General features: G+C 39.4%; 2 protein-coding genes across 6 annotated transcripts in view; one reads left to right on the top strand and one right to left on the bottom strand.

Annotated features, from left to right (window-relative positions):
- The window catches only part of mctp1a (multiple C2 domains, transmembrane 1a), a 165,803-nt gene extending 159,845 nt beyond the window's left edge, over positions 1-5,958 (bottom strand). For 3 of the 5 annotated variants that reach the window (XR_009241129.1, XM_058636127.1, XM_058636128.1), the window contains exon 1: positions 3,155-5,958. Coding sequence is in view for 4 of the 5 variants with exons in the window: in XM_058636127.1 (XP_058492110.1) it covers positions 3,155-3,682 (528 nt within the window). In the remaining variant the exon portion in view is untranslated. The remainder of the gene's footprint in view (positions 1-3,154) is intronic. The other 2 variants (XM_058636129.1, XM_058636130.1) reach the window with 1 other exon arrangement.
- A 4,704-nt stretch (positions 5,959-10,662) lies between these two features.
- On the top strand, positions 10,663-21,275 carry fam81b (family with sequence similarity 81 member B). The gene is made up of 9 exons (XM_058635903.1): positions 10,663-10,683; positions 10,930-10,934; positions 11,670-11,877; positions 13,551-13,669; positions 14,979-15,108; positions 16,350-16,456; positions 17,767-17,878; positions 18,513-18,693; positions 20,896-21,275. Exons 1-9 carry the CDS (start codon positions 10,663-10,665, stop codon positions 21,024-21,026), a joined length of 1,014 nt encoding a protein of 337 aa, XP_058491886.1. The 3' UTR covers positions 21,027-21,275.
- The last annotated feature ends 29 nt before the right edge of the window (positions 21,276-21,304 follow it).

Genomic DNA, 21,304 nt, shown 5'->3' with positions numbered 1-21,304 from the left:
CTTCTCCTCTCATCAACGTCGTCTTTTATCAGACGCCACATCTTCTCGTCGCCTCATCTTATCATCCCTCATTATCTCTCCTGTCCGATTACATTTGTTTCCTGTCATTACCCATCATCCCATGTCCGGTTTTCCTCATCTCTCTCTCTCTCTGTAACCTCATTACATAACAGATTCATACTGCGCTGTATATCTTACATGAGAGATTATTCATGCTTTCTGACAACTAAAGCGCGCACTATGTGCCGGAAAAGAAAGAAACATCTGTCAGTGAGAGTCATGTCCACCAGCAGCAGCTTCATCACTCTCCTCTTTACAAGCACATGGAAAAATCCCACAAATGAAGAGCAGATGCTTTGATAAACACAGCAGCATCAACAGGAAGCCGGTGGCGGCTCACAGTGCAGAGTGCTAAAACTTCATTTGGCCAGGGAGATCCCTGTGTATTATATAACGGAGAAGGTAAGTGCTGTGATGAATGTGCTCAATCAATTTCAGCGAGGTCATTAATACTTTCTTTCGCTCTCTCTCTCTTTCTTTCCTTCTTCCTTTTTCCTCTTCTGTTGAGTGCAACGGACTTGTTGAGATTTAATGGACAGGAGATCTCTGGCTTTGCATTCATGCGCTCAATCACTCTCAGACAGCGATCTGGACGAGGCTCGCGAAGCAGTTCTGGAACATTTCAAAACGTGGTGAGATGAAAAGCTTTCCAATAACTGCGGCGCTTATGGGCTTTCACACATGATGCACTCTCTCTCTCTCCCTCTGTCCTTCTGTCCCTCGCCCTCTCTATCTAATATTTTTCATTTTCAACTTCAGCAATGGCACAAACTGTGTTTAGTGACATGACATACGGTGGGGTTTTTTATGTGTATTTTTCATACATGAACAAACCCTGAATGGAAACGCAGGAATGTTTAAAAAAAAAAAATATATATATATATATATATATATATATATATACACATAAATTAAATATTATGTTTCACCTTTAGATGTCACTAATTCTTAAACCCTGTCACATGTCCATGTGATATTTCAGTCATGTTAAAAACACCTCTTCTTACCCGTTTATCATCATATAATCCTGCTGTTGTAAGAGAAATTTGTATCCACTTTAATTGAATTGGTTATGGTAAATGGTCTGTATTTTTATAGGTCTGTATTTTTATTTTCTAGTCTTGCTGCTTTACACTACAGATTTGCCATTTACCCATTTCAGACATGCATTTTCTATCATTCACACGTAACGTGGGGTTAAGTGTCTTGCCCAAGGACACATCGACATGTAGACTTGCGCAGCCAGGAAACAAACCCACAACCTGAGTTGAAAGACGACTCCCTCCACCACTGAGCTACCATGTTCTCTCACTGTACATACAGTAGGTTTGACTGTTGTTTTATTCTCCGTATCAGTGTTTTCCCCATCGTTCTATCAGCAGGCCCATTTTTTAAAGATGGAAACTATCGTGACCTCTGCTCAAAGTGGGCCACTACTTCTTCATTTCACCATTTTGAGTACCAGCACTTGTTGTATTAATTTGCCATCTCATACTCTACTTATGTTATCTGTCCAATTCATGATCATGGCTCAAAAAACACTTCCAAATATCTATTGGAAGCCGACTTTGTGCCGCATTTGTGTCCTGGAGAAACAGGACACTAAATAAAATGGACTGTGTGCTTGAAGTTTAAGTCATTATTGGAAATATTAAGGATAAACTAAAAAACGTGTAACCTAAGTCCAGTTTATAGTTATTTTAATGTGTTTTTCACGTCACTACTGGTCTCTTCTATTGACTGGAGATACTTCATTGACTTTAATGACTGAGTAATACTGACAGACAGACAGACATATATACATGCCTCATATGGATATGGGGAGGATTCATTCATATTTGTGCACAATGTAATGACTCATCTACAGCCACATTTGTAACACCTACACTCATTTTGATGAAGTAAGCAAACAAGACAGTTGGTAAATGGATTAGAACACTATTTTATGCACGTTTGGAAACATATACACACTAAAAGGCTGGAAAATTCTTCAGATTTGTTTAAGGGCCAAAAACAATCTCCCCCGAACCACCTGTGGGTCCCAACCCAGTCTTTGGAACTCACTGCTTTGTATTATATATTATGCAACTGATCTATAAAGTCTCGCTCGTAAGGGAGATTTTCATCTCAAGGGATTTTCTAGTTAAAGAAAGGCTTTAGGCGCAATAGTATTTTCTCTTTTCAATCACTACTTCATGGGCGATATTAGTGCATTGCATCGCTATCGGTCTGATACCAGCTAAAATCACTGGATCGGATATCGGAAAAAAGTAAAATACGATACAATCGGTAAACCCTAAATATGACACAGTATATTAATGCTCTACAAAATAAGACAAAGAGAAATGTCTGCCATGTTTGTATCAGACCGATATCGGGACGCGCTGATACTCAAGATTGTGATGTCGGTTTTGTATCCGACACAAAAAGTGGTATCGAGCGACCCCTTTGTTGACGTATCCTACATTTTTGTATTCTTTTGTCTTTTACTCACTCATACTAATGTTGTAGCATCTTTTATTCAACAGGAATGTCTTTAGGGATGCATAAAAGTTATTTTCCTGACTCAGCGCGTGAGCAGATGAGGGAACACACCGGTTGTAAATCCACAGCACTGCTGCTTACGCGTCTTATCTTTGAAAATTCCTGCAAACATGAGCCTTTTTTGCAGCCTGAGGACGCTGTGACAATAAAAGGGGAACTATCCTCTATTCTACTCTGAAAAACAAAATACATAGAAAGAGGGAAGCTGTTGGGCGCTTGTGATAAAATTACAAAATAGAGGAAATAAGCTCAGTGTGGTTGTGTAGTGTAACTGTAATCTAATGAGGGATTATCATGTTGTCACTGATGATACAGGCCTTCATTTGCATGAGTTGATGTTTGGCCCGTGCAGCTCTTCCTCTACAAGCTACATGACATGAGTAAAGGGAGAAATAAAGTGGTCAATTATTGACAATCCCCGCGGTGAACCACAGACTCATCAAACTTCATCTCTGTGTCATTTCCAGGCCAACCACTGTGGATGTGTCATAATCCCCCCCCCCCCCTTCATAAAAGTGTTCAATACCATCTTTCTTTTATTCTTACTCACAGAATCACTCGTGTTTTTACGCAGCTCCTCCTCATCCTCAGCCCTCACCGCGGCCGCGTCCACCACCACCAGCTTCTCGAAGCACGCCGAGCCCAGAGAGGAGCTCTTGTGCTGGTACGTGATGAGCTGGGACAGTTTGGGGCTTCCGTGCGCCGTCAGCTCGGGCTTGCTCCCCGTGGCTCCAGAGGCTGCGCCGAGCGGATGGAGCAGCGGCCGTCCGTCCACGCTGGTGCCGGGGACCGCATCGCCTCCACTGGACTTCTTGCTCCCGTCGAAGCGGGCCGGCGTGGAGAGATTGGGCTGCGACGACGAGAACACTCGATCCAACTGTTTCTTTTTCCTTTTAAACATCCACAGTCCCGACTCCTTCTTGCTGCCCTCCGCGCCCCCGGTGCCGCGACGCTCCGACCCCAGTTTAGGACTGAGCCACGGCTTGGTTCTCTCCTGGAAATTTTTCCACATCCTCCGCTGGTAGGACTCCTGTCCCTTGGAGGTGTTGCCCTCATCCTTGGGTGATTTCTGCTCCATGGTGCCTGTGCAGCAGCCGGCCAGCCTGAGCACACTCTGAGGATGGATGTCACAGTTTGCTGCGGCTGATGATCACCTCAGAGCGCCAAGAAGGAAGACGCGCGGTGTGGTGGTGGTGGTGGTGATGATGATGATGATGATGATGGAGGGGGTGTTAGTCACACGAGGAGCCTCACAAAAATGCCTAGTGTGCAGGCAACACTGTAAATTTTATGTCTCTCTCTCACACACACACACACTCACACTCTCACTCTCACTGTGCAGCATGCAAGTAAAAAACCCTGAGTGCGGAGAAGTTGGAGCACATGCAGTCACTTCTGCAGCTGGAATCACCTGAAATTAAGATGCTCCCACTTATCTGTTGTTATCTGCTGTGTGTGAGTCCCTGCTCTGCCCCGCTGTGCTTAAAGGGTTTAGGTAAACTTCCTCTTTAATTTCTCCATTCAAATGAAGGGTTGGGGGAGTGCACTGCGCCCCCCTCTGGACAAAACATGTCACTTGACTTGGATAATAATCAGTATGCTGGTGGGTTACATAACCATAACCAGTCCCACATTCACTGGGCCTGCTGGAGATGTTTGTAACACAGCTGTGGGGAAAAAACCCACATAATGAACCACAGAGAACAACAACAGCTCCAGATTCAGGAGACTCCTTGTGTAATAGTTAGGGATGGACGAAACCTCTTTTTTGTGTGCGATATCGATACCGATATGAGAAACTCGAGTATCTATACCGATAATAGCTTGATACAGTCATTTTAGACCATGTATGAGCTATGAAGCTATTAACCCTTAGTGCTCACACAGCATAGGAATAATTCACAACTCCTTATATGGACATCCTGTGGTGTTACATCTTCAGGCTCTTATGTGTTCTTATGTGTTGGGTCAGTTATGAATCATTTTATATAGTATATTGTTTTTTTAAAGCGGGAGTAGCTCAAAAATGACAAAATAGACCGTTTTTATTTTATTTTTGTTCATAAAAACGAGCCAAGCCAACTTTGTATGTGACGCATTTCCAAATTCAAACAGATTTTAAAAGATTTTAGTACTTTTTGCTCATAAAAGAGGATGTAAGACACTCTATATTGCAAATGTTTATAGCCTGTATACATTTTAACATAGTAATAGGAATAGGAATGGGTTAACAACAAATTTGTGCCGAGTCATTTCAAAGACATAATTCAACAATTGTATCGGTATCATATGTAGGATGTGATATCGGTATCAGACACACAGACACAAAAATGGTATTGAGTCACTTTGTATTATTTAAAAAGATTAAAATGCATGAGGGAAACTGCATCTTACTTTTCAGGCAAAAATTAATTCTTGTTTGTTGACAGACAACAAATGTCAAATTATGGAAATGAAAATTAAGATGCAAAACATTGTCATCCCTACCAACTGTGAGTCACATCAAACACAATGACAGTCCAAATAATCCCATCATTGTTTGTGATTTACAGCCTCGCCTTCAAAGTAAAGGTTAACTATGGTCATTTGTTTTGGCCAATTCACATTTCTTCCCATTTCGTCACAACAAAAGATACACATAAGAATTGAACAAGACTTATGCTCTTGTAATTTAGTAGCATTTGAGGAGGTTCCCAGATGTTGTGAAGTAGGACATGAGGACAGTTGGCATAACATAAGAGGACACAGGGGACAGGGCAAGATGGAGACAGATGATTCAAGTGGAGCCAAAGGAGGAGGATTAAATTTCTGTGACAAATGCGTGTAATGTATGTATAAATGACCAACTACTTAATAAATAGTATGCCAATGCAAATTATTTAAAAAACGGCAAAGGTAATCGGTCTGTCTCTAGATTACTGAGCTGGGTGAAGTCTCAAAACTGAAGTACACTCATTTATTATGATTCTTTTTAAGTGTTGGTTTAGAAACTTCAAATAATAATGTCAGGGTGAGCATAACCTGTCATGTATGTAAAGGCATAAGTGAGCTTAGCGGCTGCTTGGGGGCCTCCTGATCACTAGGGGGCCCCCAAGAGTGTGTGAACATATTGAAGAAATCTAGATATATTTGGGAATCTAAATAGCGTTGAGCTGAAGTTATTTGTTTTTTGGTTATTTTGGAGTTTTACTGACTTTACTTGATTAATTCAAGTTCAGTAACACCACCACACTCAGTGCTCACTTTGAATATGAAAGTGCAAATTAATACTCTGACACTTTTGTGATTTAACTGCCCTCTAATGTTAAAAAAAAACAATAGCACAACCAGACAATGAGTCTAAAGCCTCGCAGGTTTAAAAGACTTGTTTTCCTTTTGTGTCGCATTGATGCCTCTGCATGCCGTAGCTTTGCCCTCAGTATGTCCGCCCAACCCCCCCACCCCCAACCAATCAAATGGGTCAGGCCTCAGCAAATGTTATAATGTTATCACCTACATGCAGCAGTGAGCAGCCAAAGCTGCGGAGTAGCCTCTTCTCTTTTTAGTTGCTGTGCAGCTGCAATGAGAATAATAACTCATTACATCCTCCCCTCTGGTTCATGTTTCACTGCTGTCCCCTCTGGTTAACACTGTATCTGCATACACGTAAACAAAAAACACAGCAAGATGACAAGGAGAAAGCACAAATCTCTGCCAAGGTCGCTCAGCTTTGCATCATTTAGAGCAGATTTCGACGTACACTCACTGGCTACTGTGTTAGATACATAAGACGTCTTAAAGCAGACCATCTGCTTCAAAAGGCATTTTTCTCCCAGAGAAATGCCACCCACTGGATATGTTCTCTTTTTTTCCTCACCACTCCCTGTAAAACCTAGACATGGTTTGGCTTGAAAATCACAGTAAAAGAGCAGTTCCTGAAATATTCAGCCCAGCACATCTGGCACCAAAAACCCTGTGATTTACAGAGTCACTTCTCATCCACATTTAATTGAAACCTCAGCAGGTCTTCTTGACCATATCTAAATTAAAGCCGCAACTGATTAACTAATTAATCTGTTGATTATTTTCTCAATGAATCAAGTGTTTGTTTGGTCCATAAAAGGTCAGAATAATGATTTCTTTGTCAAATGGAGCAAAGAAAACCGAACATATTCACATTAAAGAGACAGAAAAATCTGAAAGCTTGATCAATTCACTCATTTTTGACGATTAATTTAGTAATCGATTAATCGTTGCAGCCCTAGTCTAAATGCACTGACGGATTTAAGGTTCTTCTTTTTTACCGACACTTTCAGAAGATATATTAATGAGTAAGTTCCTCTATCTTTCTTGGGCCACAATCTACAGTCATTTCAAACAAATCCATCCTGAACTTAAATTATGCTGCTTACAAACATATAGATAGACAAATTATAGCCAAGAACCAATTTGGCAGGGGTAATAAATTACAATAGTGAGTCCACATCCCCATATTATTCTGTGTGGGAAAAACATGACACACACATGCACAAGATTTAACATCATGCCTCATGTGAACAGCACTAATTAAATTTTACTTTGAGAAAGTCAATTATAAAAGGGGAAGGAATAAGATAGACATCTTTCAACTACACAATCAGAGATAAGGGAAAGTCCAAAGCCTTGTATGGACAGACATGTATTCACATGAGACACACATGACATGACTGTGGCATAATTTGTAGGAGTATTGAAGGTGTGAGTGGCTCTGACAGCGCCCTCTGTTGATAGTTTCCTGCTGATTTCTATAGAAGACAGCTTCATATTTTACATCTGAACCCAATCACACGTTTTGCTTTAGCTTAGGATTGCTCAATATCTAATCCATTCCATAAACTAAATCACTTTAATTACATCCAAGAGGGCACTGGCAGCCACACCACAAATTGCCCTGAGCCCCTTCAGTTAAGTAGATGGGGATCTGAGCATGTGAGCCAGTTTTCTATTCGGCTGCCACCGGCTTTTCTGCTGGACTATGGTGAGGATAACTGATGAGTGTGCACTGAGCAGGCCTTTCCTGTTAATGATGCTGCGTTGGTCCACTTGATAAGAGACTAAACCCACAGTGTTTGTGGCCGCACACGTGCACAACTACACACAGGCACACACACAAATCTCCACACATAGGACTAGCGCTGCAACTAATGGTAATTGTCATAATTGATTAATTGGTCGATTAAGTTCTTGATTCACTGAGTAATCATTTGGTCCATTAAAAGTCAGACAATACTGAAAAATGTTGATTGGTTTTTCCCAAACCTCAAAATAATTCTGAACTCAAATGTCTGGTTTTGTCCACAAAGCAAAATTATCATGATTTTTTTCTTTGTTATATGGAGCAAAAAAGACACCAGAAAATATTCACATTTAAAAGCTAGTAAAAAACAGAGAACTTGTTTTAGTTATTAAAAAAAAGAACACACAAAAAAACAAACTGAATAATAGATTATAGGACTAGGCCAATACAGCGAAGAAAAAAACAAACAAACAAAAACACAATATAATTTAGTTTTGCAAATAATGCTACTCCAGAACACTGTATAATTTATTAGCATATAACTACATTATACTTTAGCATCTGCTTAAAGCACTGATGCTAGTGCTTTAAGCAGATGCTGCTAGCTTGTCTGCCATCACTTTTGCTATACTCAGTTTCTACTACCACTCTATTTTCCATCTTCCCCTTGCTCACTGCCAAATCAAACAAAGTACTGTATGCTCACAATAGGAAAAAGAAAAGAAAAACATTAACTATAGGCCTACATATATTAATGTTTGGTGGTGTTAGCAGTCCTAGCATGAGTGGTGTCTCCCACTTTCTTTACCCTCAGCTCCTACCTCCACTTAATTCTGCTCTTTTCCAATTTCACATTCTATACTAACAATAGGAAAAAACAAACATCTACTTTGTTGGACGAAAACAAAAAAAACTAACTACACTATACATATTTTAGCAGCTTATGTTTGCACTGCTAGCAGGACTAGCATTAATGACGGTGGTGGTGTTAGCACCACTAGCATTAGTGGCGTCTACAAATGCTAGAGCTATTAGCTAACACTACTATCTAGTAGCTACTACATATTATAGTATACACATTTTAGCAGCTTATAACATAATACCTAAAAATAATACCTAAGACTGTGGCAAGTATTTCTGCTGTGTCGTGCCTTATTGAGTAAATATGTCTGAACTTTATCAATACTGCAATTGCATTCGGTTCCCAGATGATATGGCAGCAACATGACTCACAGTGTGGGATAATGAAGGCTATAGATAAGAAACATGACAAGGCCATTTTCACTTTGAAGCTTTGACTCATTCCCTTCATGATTAATTCAGTCCAGCAAAAGGATGAATGGTCAATGGACTGTAATACAGTAATAAAAGTATTTTATCGTACACTGTGTGCATTGAATCAAGGATTCAGGATTGGGCCAATATTGTCTACTGAACAGTTGCAATAATAGATATCCTGATGTACCTTTCTCTCTATTGTCTGTTGACAAATTAAATTAAATAACACCATATAAGCTGCTCTGATTTCTAATGATCAGCATTGGCCATAAAAAAAACCCATATCCCCCTGGTATGAGATGTACCAGTTCTTCTTCATATTGAAACTTCTTTTCTTTCTGTGTAGTCGAATGCTTCATTGAAATACATTATTTACAGACATTTTGTTTTTTGTCCCTGAATGTTTTGATGCTCCAGCGCTAGAAAATATCAAATTGACTATAAGAGCAAGTACAAGTGATTTGCAACTAAAGTACTTCACTGACACAGATAACTCAAAGACGTGCATTTGCATGTTTACCTTGAAATGTTTCCAGTGATCTAAATCAAAGCAATGGCTCTCCCAGTGCCTGCAGTGTTTGTTTTTTTTATGTCCAGTCATGAACCACATTAACATGGATTTACTTTAATGTGACCCGACATTAACAAAAATATCAGGATTTACCATCAAGAATAGCCTAATTCCAGTTAGCTTGAGTGTATACTGTTTTATTACACTACAGATGAAATTCAGTTCAGGTAGAGGATGAAGATTATTGAACATTAAGAGTATAAGAGAATTTAGGGCGATGAACTGAACATTATATGAATATGTTATGAAGTAAGAATTGTGAACTTTTCAATTCTATTACGTATATAAGTAGAACTGAATAATAAATTTAATATGTGAATGTGATGAATGTACAGGTAAAATAAACTGTCAAATGTAGACTATAATTGCATGGGATCTATTAAGAATGAATAATTGTACCATACAATAAAGAAAAAAAAAGATATTCTGGTTGCAAATTCACCCTTAAATGCCTCTAAATCCTACTTTAAGAACTGCAGTAACATAGACTGATGTCACGTTTGTCACAGTTGAGGTAAAAAACTAATGTTTTACGTCATCAGATATTCTAGTTAGCCAAGTTAAGTCACTTCACCGCACACAATGAAGGCATCATTGTCGCACAACAATTGGACAAATTCGCACAACACTCAGGGAAACCACAGTTACCAACACAACACAAACAACACAAACACATGAATTCAAGTGACAAATGAAGAGCGTGCCTGTAAGTACTGAAGAGAACTTAAGAAAGATTGATGTGTATATTGTTAAGAGGAAAACTGCAAAGCGTTCCATTGATTTTAGCAATAAAACATGATTTTACAAAGTAGTTAAGGTTGCATTAGAGATACAGCAGAGTAAATATCATGGTCCCACTTATACTACAATGTGCATGTTTTCTTTTTCCCTTTTAGGAAAGAAGAAATGTCATACGAGTTAAAGTTAAAACCTCACCAGAAACACAGCAGGTAACTTTGCTTATTTAATTACTCAATATTATATTTCATGCAATCTAACATTGTAAAAGAGAAATTGACCCAGCTAAAACCTCAAAACTCAGTCTGTCAGATAATTAAAGATAAGTTCTACTTCCTCCCGCTGATAGTAGGGAAATCAACACTGCAACAATGCAGCGAATCAAAGTGATCAAATGAATCGCTCAAAGTAAGGGTGACGCAGCAATCGTGTGGACATGAAGGCAGCTAGAGATCAGGTTTGAGAATGACCCCAGGGCCTGAAAGCAAATACACATTATCTCACTCTCTTCACGATACGTCTGTGGAGATGAACGCTCCAGTGAACCACACTGTGGAGGTTTTTATGTGATCCAGTGCCAGAAAAATGCCAACTTAGCAGTGCATAAGTTGCCCACAGAGGACAGGATGCCAATGACAGGATACGAGTACCAAAATAAAAGCAGACTAAATCGCTTTTAAAAACTCGTTTGTGCCTTCCTCAGTCGAGGTGGGAATCGTCTATAGATAGATTCAATACGACACACGATACATGGCGGCCAGTGAAACTGGCAGGAACAGTTCAGTTTAGAGCGCCTTAATGTCTTCATTAAAATATCGATATTTGCCCTGGCATACCGATTATCGTACTGCACGAGGAATGACGATGATACATATCCCCAAATCGATATTTTGATCCACCCTTAGTTCACACAAGAAGAATAAGAAGCAACAGTGGGGAAAAAAACAAGGCCGAATCCAGAGCAGTGACCAAACATAATGATCTGTCAGCTCAAAAAATGTAATCATTTGAAGTTAATGAATGGTAGAAAGACACAAAATGGTGCTCGTCATGGAAACAACTTGGTGCCAGCTGAAGTCTTTTTGATCTGTCATGTAAAAAGTCAACTGCGCCTGGAAGGACGACGAGACGATATATCACCATATTGATATTTTGACCCACCTCTTCTCACCATGAAGTATTAAAAAAGTCATAGATTTAAAAAGAAAAATCTGTTTTCTATGTGCTGTCCGTCCAATACTAAAGGTACAGTGTTGGTTTTCTCCCCCTTTACTCAATTCATCTATTAATTAACTGTAATATATGTCACTTATTTAATGATTGTGATGTATGGAGGCACCACCAAGCCCAAAATGCATCTCCCCACTGGGACAACAAAGTGTATACTATAGTAGGAATTTCATTACTTTATGACTCAAAGCTTGGTTTTACCTCACGATGAAGGTCGGATGTCTCAGAGGCTGGTGTGGGCGGTCAGCAGACGGCACTGGCCGTGCTCCTGGAGCAGGCTTTCAGCATCAAAGAGGAGGTCGCGGCAGGTCTTCAGTCCACCAGGGGCTCCGTCCAGGTGGAGGCACTTTCCCGCAAGCTGCTGGAGAGACACATACTGACGGTCACACACATTGTCAAGCAGCTGAGCATGGAGATACAGGTATGCAAATGGTCAGAATGTGAAAGTTAGAAGGACAAGTTGTCGTTGTCAAATGCAAAATCACGAAAACTAAACAACTGTGGTTTTGCAGTTTTTTTAAGTAAGATTTCACACGATCCTAGCATCCAACACTTACAACCAAAACAAAGCAATTTTGGCAAAGCCACGGCCTGGTATGAATGGTACCAGTGCCTATTTCAAGTCTCTTTAGTCATTCTCTGTGTTTTTCTTGTCGCCTTATCTTTCACTGAGCAGCTACTACGACATAGATTTTTGGGGTCGTGTTACTCCTACTGGCACTCCTTCAAGTAATGAGATCATTTCTCCAGTTTATCTCTGGAGAGATACATTTCTCTGCAGTTTATCTACATCCTCTCTAATCCATTTCCTTGTAAATCCATGCCCAAGTCATTCATGTATTTCAGGGGTATATGCTTTACATCAGAGATGTGCTTTAATATTTTCTCCACCTCCCCGCAAAAGGAGGAGAAAATGTCTGTGTGACATGCAACTGAAAACACCAAATTTAGGCGTAATAAAGTATCTCATGCTCACTTTCCAAGCATATTCCCTCCAGTATTTTGTTTGTGACACTTTAAAATGTCCTTTAAGGGAGCATTTCCAAGCCACAGTCCAAATCTGTGCCCTAAACGTAACCTTCCTTCCACAGAAATGTTGGAAAGGGAAAAGTTCTGCCCCATGAGGACGATTGGTTCAGACAAGGTCAGTGTTTGTACCAGAAAATCTAAAGTCTAAAATCTAAAAAAATCTAAAATCTCCTCAGCATCAGCTCATACTATTGTCTATATGAGCAAGGAAAAGTCTTGTTAAAATAATATTGTGTTATGCAATGAGGCATGTAAAACAGTATCCAGAATCATTAGTGGAAAGTAATTAATGTTTTTGAATCATCTTTAACTGAGCTTAACAAAGACGCAGAAGACAAAAAAGTGTCAAACCCACAGCTTGATTAGTGTGAACCAAAGGCTCATGGACGTAATTAGAGTCTGACATTATCCAAACTTTTAAATGGAGGCCAGAAAACTAATTAATTCTGCACACGAGGAGGTAAGAAGCTCAGCTCTTTGATCTTGTTAAAAGCCGGCGATTTGTCTTTTTAATGTCAGGGATTCACAATCCTTTGGTAAATGATGATTCAACACAAAAGGTGGAAGTGAGGGGGCATAAAACTGCTCAGGCACAGGAGACGTGAGGACAGCATTAAAAAGTAAAGAAGTCAACATGCCATTTTACACTCATCAGCCAATTTATTACATACTCAGTAGGCCTAATAAAGTGGAGGGAGAGGCATCCGGTGTCGTTAAGGGAGTTAGTGTTTCCTTTTCTGTCATTATGAAGCAATCTGGTTGTTCTTTTTCAACAGTTAAAAGGTATCTTTCACCCAAATAACAGACACTCACTGGATACATTCTCTGTTTCGTACCATTCTCTGTAAAACACTGGAAATTCTCAGACCTCAAAGTCACACCTTTTTCCTCCCTCGTCCTGTTGCTTGCTTTGAACTCCAGCAGACCAGGTCTACATGCTTTAATGCCACGGTTCTCGGTCATGTGATTGGCTGAGTAGATATTGTGTGACCAAGTTCTTGGTAACAAGTGTACCTAATAAAGTGGCAGTGAGTGTAACTGATCGTCCATATTTGATTGCTGCAGGCAGTGGACAGACAGCTCGTGCAGCGGGACTCTGTCACCTCTGGAACCACACGAGCCGTTCAAAGCTTAGACCAAAAAAACACGGCTGCCATTGGAGACCTGAGAGCAAGAGTAGCCAGGTATACACACACACACACACACACACACAGACATCGACACAGAGAGAGCCCTTAGTCCAACAAATGTCTGTAAACAAAGTGTGTGTAAAAAGTAGAACAATAATAAGGTATTTCACATGTCATAAAATGGGATTCATTTGTCGTATTGCTTTGAAAAAACTGCTTGTTTACAGCAGGCCTGCCTTATTCCAAGGAGCAAGATTAAAAATCACTGTCATTTTGTATAAAGTCTACTTATAGTACACATGTATTTAATATATCAGAATCAAGTGCACTGGTTAAAAGGTCAGTCACTGACATGAGAGAGGATATTGACATTTATTGACTTAAAGGCTGATTTATAGTCCAATAAAGAGTATGAAGAAAAGCCCTCACCTACTCAGTCTAATGACCTCTTCCATGTTAGTCATTACAAGTCAAAGAAAAAGAAAAACAGATAAACTTAACACATACTAACAGAACTGGTTTTACCATGGTAGCGGTCTCCGGGGAAATAAAACCAAATTACAACACGGTCTCTTACAGTCAACGATGCAGAGATGTTCTGCAGATGTGACCAAGAACGAAGACTTTAGAATTTAGCAGTGGCTAAGCACGGAGCGATACAGCAGTGCTCTGCTGTTGTCCACCGCATGAAACTTAAAATGTACATTTGTGTACTTAAAACCACTTTATTCCATTAAAAAACACAATGTACCTGTTTTTGATCTATATCGGAGGATTTAATCGCTTTCACTTTTGCACACCTGTATATACTGTTACGCCTCTGCACTGCTGCTGTATACACACAATCACTCCCTCAGTCAGGACTGATAGTTTTGCTTGACGGCAACTGTTTTCAGGTGAAGGACGCGTTGTCTTGTTTCTGTTTACGAAGACCAAACAGAGGCAGAATAATAACAATCACAAAAACTTAAGTCCTAAGCAAACACAGGAAGAAGGAAGAAGAGTATGAGACTAAGATGCACAGACAGATTGTCTTTGTGAATTTTAAGTAGACGTATTTTATCGCTGCCATGTTTCATTAGTGTTTGTCAGTAATTCACCTCCAAACTCAATGAGACAGTTAAATGTGTTTGTTCAGCACTCAAAGGAATAAAGTCTCTCTACTTCAGATTCACCACAGCCTTCATTTAGCTTCCATTAGTTTGCCTTGGAAAGTATTGATAGGGCAACAATCTCTTGTCCGGTTGTCTGCCATTTTAGTGTCAGGTTCTTCAGTATAGAGCTTAGTTCCTCTCCACTCTCCTCCTGCTCACCTTTCTGACCTCACACCTTTCAGCAGTGTCTCTCTATCACCCTCTCTCAGGTGTGATGCCAGCATTGTGAAGCTGAGCGTGGACGTGAGCTCCGGGGAGCGGCAGATGAAGCGACTGCAGCAGGAGATGAAAGACCTCAGAGCAGCTGTCGATGTAAAGATTAAAGAACTGGAAGTCAAGGTGAGAGACGGTGCAGCGTTAAAGGCTGAATTTTGACCGAGATTAAAATTATGTACAAAGACTTGTAAAAAAAATAGTCAAGGTCCAGTGTACAGATGCGATGGTAAACTAAATTAATCGTCGACTATTTTAGAGTTATTACAATAATTAAAACTGAAATGTGAATATTTTCTTGTTTCTTTGCTCCATTTGACACAGAAATCATTCAAACTGAAACAGTTGGGTTTGTGGACAAAAACAAGGCATTTGAGAACGTCACTGTTTCCAGGTTTGAGAAACAGTGATCAACACTTTCTGACAGTTTTAAAGACCAAACAATTACTTGATTAAATAATCGGCAGATTAATAGATTATTAAAATAATTAATAGAATGGATTACTGTTAACCCGTAAAATAGAGAGTATTAAGGCAGCTTATTGCAATAGTGTCTTACATGCTTTTATCCAGAACAACCTATAGGTAATCTAATTAAATTAGTTTTTTTTTCCCATTTTCACCAACTATATAAAACACACTTGAGCAAAAAGTACTACATTTTCAAAAAAAAAAAAATTGGATTTAATTAGTGAAATTTAGAAATATGTTACATTTCAAAGTTTGCTTGGCTCGTTTTTATGGACAAAAATAGAATAATCTATTTTGTGACTTCTGTATAAGTTCACTAACATAAAAATGTGATATAGAATTAATCATAACTTTTGACTCCATATAAGAAGTTGTGTACTATTCCCACAGCAATTTACCAAGAGTGCACCTGTGGCACAGATCCGTGCTGTGTGAGAATTAAGACTATTAAATCATACCCAATTTTCAGTAGAGGAACCCAGCTCTTAAAACATTATAAAACATGGATTATAACACATATGGAAGGTCATTTGTTTTCATACCAACATCACTTTCCTTAATCTAAAGCTGCTCTAAAAAAGAACCCACGCACACACATTCACCCAAACCGCCTGAACTCAGCTCTGTGAGTGGACTAAGGTGGTAAATCACTGACGGCAGCACACGCCGTGGTGCAGCGGTCAAGCATGTTCACCGCCATAAGGATAATTGAAAATGCAGAGAAAGTGGGTCATCATCACTGTTTTCCCACGACTCGCCTCAGGAGCAGTGCAATAACTTAATGAAAGCATGACTCAGCAGAATTTCCTATAAAAAGGGTTAGGTGAGTTCATGGAGTCGGTGCCACAGCATGTGATGTAACAACTGTGTTTGTTTGCCTGCGTGTGTTTATGCAGCTCCATCGTGACCTTGGAGGACTGACAACGTCATTGACAGAGATTTCCAAGAGTCAAAGGAACGACGTGTCTGAGCTGAAGAGACGCGATGAGTTACGGGAAGACAAGTAAGTAAGCAGTGGCCCTTGAAAATCCTTGAAAGTTTGTGAATTTGAAATAGACATGGGTCATAGAAAGTGTATGAATTTTGTGCAAGAAAGAAGTTGATATTTAGGTAAATGTCTCCCTTGTCTGTTACGTCATTTGAGAACCCTGAGATAGAGTCATCTGTTAATCATGAGTTTGCACTTACAATGATCACTTTCCTTTGCAGCGAACAGATCGGTTAGACAGTGAAGATTTGTGCTCCTCTTTTGTCGGTGTTGCAATTTGTAGACGGTCCCTGCACAAAGAGGACAGTTCAGTTAGATGGAAAGGAAGTTGTGGCCGACCGTCCATTTTAACTTGGTAGAAAAAAACCACCACAATAACAAATAATAACAATTCACATGTTATTAAAGCGTGACCATGTGGCATCTCTCTACATATATCACCTTTCCAGGCCCAATATCCAACTTATGAAGAGTGTTTGCACAAGTTAAATCAAAGCTCACCTCCTTCTTCTCCGCATGATGGAACAGGTTTAAGTTTCTTTGTCACCTACAGCCAGAGAGAAGTTGAACACGTCACATTTTAACTCCAAAAGTGTTAGTCCCTAAAACTTTGATTAATTTAAAACACAGTACAGGGGAGAAAAAACTTGGCATTGAAAAGTGAAGTTTCAATGACATTTCAATGCAAAACAACATATACAGAAAAGTGTGACATGAATGTAGAAGACTTTATCAGTTCATCAAGACTACAACAGTCCAGAATTAATTAAAAACACCACAATGATTCACACGTATTCATTTAAAAGACTTAACAGATCTTTGCTCTGGTTTCTCTATGTATGACAGTTCAGTTCTTTTTCAGTGCGAGTAACCATCTCAACAAACAAAGACGATCTGTGATGACATTCGCGTTCACCTGTCTGACTCACCTGTGCGGTAATCACGACACGGCGTCTCGTGCAGCGCCAGCAGCATCTTTTCTTCTGCTGTCATTAATTTTAATTAACAGCTATTTTAATGGCGGGAGTTGTTGGATGCTAGAATCCCATTGGCTGAAGAAGGAGCACGTGACTGGGGGGCGGAACTCGGAGCAGACAGTTCCTCAAAGATATTGAAAGAAAGGAAACAAAATACGAAAAAGCAGCAATAGAAATGCTATTAATATTAACAAGGAATAATATGTAAATAAAAAAATAGATAAAACAAGATATAGGTGATTTTGAGAAATTCATACAGAAAAAGTGTAAAATCAAGAAGGATATGGAGAGCCATTTGTGTCACAATTCACTTAATGATAATGACATTTTTTCCTGAGGTCTTTCTAGGATGTGGAGTGGGTTAAAAGAAGTCAAAGAACAGACAGATTCACTGAAGAAGTGGACAGAACAACAGCTCAGTGATTCTCTACAGAACAACCAGCGGCTACATGAAAACATGGTACGAGCGTCCTCTTCATTCACCCTCTGCAAGTTCTTTAAAGAACAACAGTTTTTGGTATCAAGCTTTTCTGAGCAGTCAAATCAAGACTTGATTTTGAAAAGTGCTAATCAAGTGTGAGATATTATGAGAAAGTGTTTTGAAGTGTTAAACATCACAAATAAATAGATATTTGTAACTTTTAGGAGGGTTTTTGGCTGAAATTGAATAGACTACCAATAAGTGTGTTTATATAAGAGTGTATAATCACTAAAAGAAAAACATAGCGTTAGAATATTTCAACTCAAAAACAACCTCACCGACCCTGACATGGAATTCTAAGATGGCCGCCACAATACAAACATTGTTACCTTTACTGTTAATATCACGTCTGTTGTATTTGCATCACAGTAACTCAGTCATACACATATTACCATTTAATTTTTAACCGTAGACTGGTCTGGTCAGGTGAGAAAAAGTCCAAAAAGCATCTATTCAGTAGGGGTGGGCGATATCATCTCAAAATTGTATCACAACTTTCAATCATGATAACAAAAGAATGATATTTGACAGAATTTCAAAAAACAAAATGTTCATAAATCCAAAAAAGTATTTGTGTTACAAAATGAACTGCTCGTGTGTGTTCTGCGTTCAGGTGGAGGCAGAGTCCAGATTGAGTGGACAGCTGTTTGCTCTGGAGGTCCGTGTGGATCAGGCCGAACGGAGTCAAGCGGATCGGCTGAAACGCTCCGAGAACAAACTGGGTCTGAGGATGAGCTCAGTGGAGAGCGGCCTTCATCAGGAGCTGCAGCTGCTCAAACAGGAATATCACAAAGGCGAGGATCACAGTCACTGTGTAGCTGTCGTTCACCAGTAAACACATGCTTCACTGTACGCTTCAGTGTACGCGTCAGGAGGGGGAAACACATCACTCACTAATGAGTCAGACATTATTTATTTTTCCCACAAATCCAACTAATTACAGGTCAGTGGTGACTCTTTAATTAAAGCATGAGAGGTGTATGTTTTATTTATGCTAAGTAAGCAAACCTGCAATGTGGTTTGGTTTAAGTAGTCATCATGTGTGAGTTGAAGCTCTTATTACAGGAATTAATTCAGCAAAAAAAAACCTCCTTTTAATTTCTGACAACGCAAATGAACTGACAAATTGACAAGAATACTAAATGACATGCAGCACAAAGCATAAGGGATGAAAAAGTCACGTACCTCTTGTTCTGGTGTCTCACAGCAGAAACGTACCATGTGTCAGAAATTTAATATAACATCCAATAAGGCCACCCAATTCTTTTCTTTCTTTTTCCTCCCGCTGATGAAATATAACTGGTTAATGATAACAAATAATGCAAAAAAATAGCTTGGTCAGCCTCTCCAATCTATATTTAATGCCTGCAATGCAGTGTAAAATTACAAACATGATTTCCATGTGTAATTTGTACTTATTGGCCAATTCATAAATAATAATCAACCAAAACCAATCAATTAGCCACCTCTACCCTCCTCCTCCTCCTCACAGTTCTCCAACAAAACCTCTACATATCAGCGTCCTCAGCACTAACGTACCAGACAGAGTGGTATCCATAAGAGTTTTGGCCCAACCAGTAAATCAGTCTATGTCTAAACGACATGACCTTCTGTTTTTGAGAAACCTCCCTGGGGGAAAGTAACAAGTCAAAGTTATGGAGCGGCTCAACTCTGCATCACGCTGCCGTCAACATCCATCCTCATCTCACTGCTGTATATGGAAGGTTCAATTACCGCAGCACTCGCTCTCACGTCTCCCCGCACTCTGTGTCCGACTCACAGTGAAGAAGGAAGAAGAAGAAGAAGAAGAAGCCTCAGTAAATCAAACGTGAACCGCTTTATGAATCACCTGCTGATTTCAGAGCTGCAGCAATTCAACCGCCGCTCTATTTCACAGAGAGGTAGAAAAGATGGAAGGAGATGTTTAAGACGGGATAAAAGCAGTACATAATTGATTACTGCCTTAATATCTGTGCTGAGACGGAGGAAAAGGAAAGTTTGTTCCTCCACCTCACAGCAAAATTCAAAATTAGCTGTATTTTAGTCAATAGAACAGTTGACTATAGGTTAAGAAGTTCTTTATCCATCAATTTATAATAAAATAAAATAATAGGCTAAAATAGTAATTTTTTTTGCCCATCACAGTCTCAGTTTTAATTATTTACTTCTAACATTGCATCCTGAAGTGGACTGTGACAGGTGCTGGACATGTCTGCCACTTTATTAGGTACACCTGTGCGACTGCTTTTTAAGCCATAGTCATTCCCTCATATTAGAAACAACACGTTCAAACTTTCAGCCTCCATTTTGTTAGACTTCTCTCAACCGGCACACAGAGGGTCAACAGTGCGTCTGAATCACTGCAGTTTAAGAAAAGGTTTGAGGAGGTCGCACGACTACTTGTGGTTGATTTTCAGCTTCTTAAATATGAATAATTCCTGGTTTCTTTGCTCCATACGACGAAGAAATCATTCAGACTGAATAATTTTGGTTTGACGACAAAATTTGAGCCATTTGAGAACATCACCATCTCTTTTTCAACATTTTCTGATGATTGAGAAAATAAATTGACAGATTAGACGATTATGAAAACAATCGCAAGTTGCAGCCCTATTCGTTATGTCTACGATGTCTTATCTTAAATGATTCCTGTTGTTTTTTTTATATAATACATTACAAATAAAAAAGCTACATCACACTACTACTCTTTTCACTTGAAAATTATATTTTCATATAACAAAATCTTTCAGCTCTGCATCCATAATAACCCATCTAAAGGTGTACAAGTTAAAACTGAGCATCCGAATGAGGAAGACGGGCGATTTTGAAACGACTTTGAAACGTGACTTGGTTGTTATTTCAGAAACTGCTGATCTGTGGTTTTAAAACAGAACAATCGGAACAAACAAGGAGCAAATATCCAGTGATCAGTGTGGACTCATATTACCTGTAGTGTATTAATAATTTCCAACTGTGATGCATTCTGTCTTGCGTAGGGTTCCAGTCGGTGTACGATGCCATCGAGTCCCTGAGGCAGATAAGCGACGTTAAGTCTCGCCTCGACAAGGAGAAGCTGCAGAACGAGATCAGGCACATCTGCAGTAAGGTCGCAGACATCAGTGACTGAAGAAGAGCCGCCCTTTTTTTAACATCACTGTCTATCCTGAAGAAACTCACTTTTTTTATACATGTGCTCACAGCTAATTCCTCCTTAATGAAGAAGCAAATCCTGAAACCTTGTATCAAAAGGCAAAAAGAAAAGATAATTTGCATTGTAAATGAAAATGCCTGGCTAATTTTGTGCAGTTATGTACCTTTTGAAACAGGTTATTAAATAAAAGCATTTCTAATTAAAACAGGCTATTTTTCTAGTGTAGTAAAACAATGTGGCCTTGGAGAGAAAAC

This window comes from Solea solea, chromosome 8, assembly GCF_958295425.1.
Source record: "Solea solea chromosome 8, fSolSol10.1, whole genome shotgun sequence".
Taxonomy (NCBI): Eukaryota; Metazoa; Chordata; class Actinopteri; order Pleuronectiformes; family Soleidae; genus Solea; species Solea solea.
This window is presented reverse-complemented; position numbering and strand designations above follow the sequence as displayed.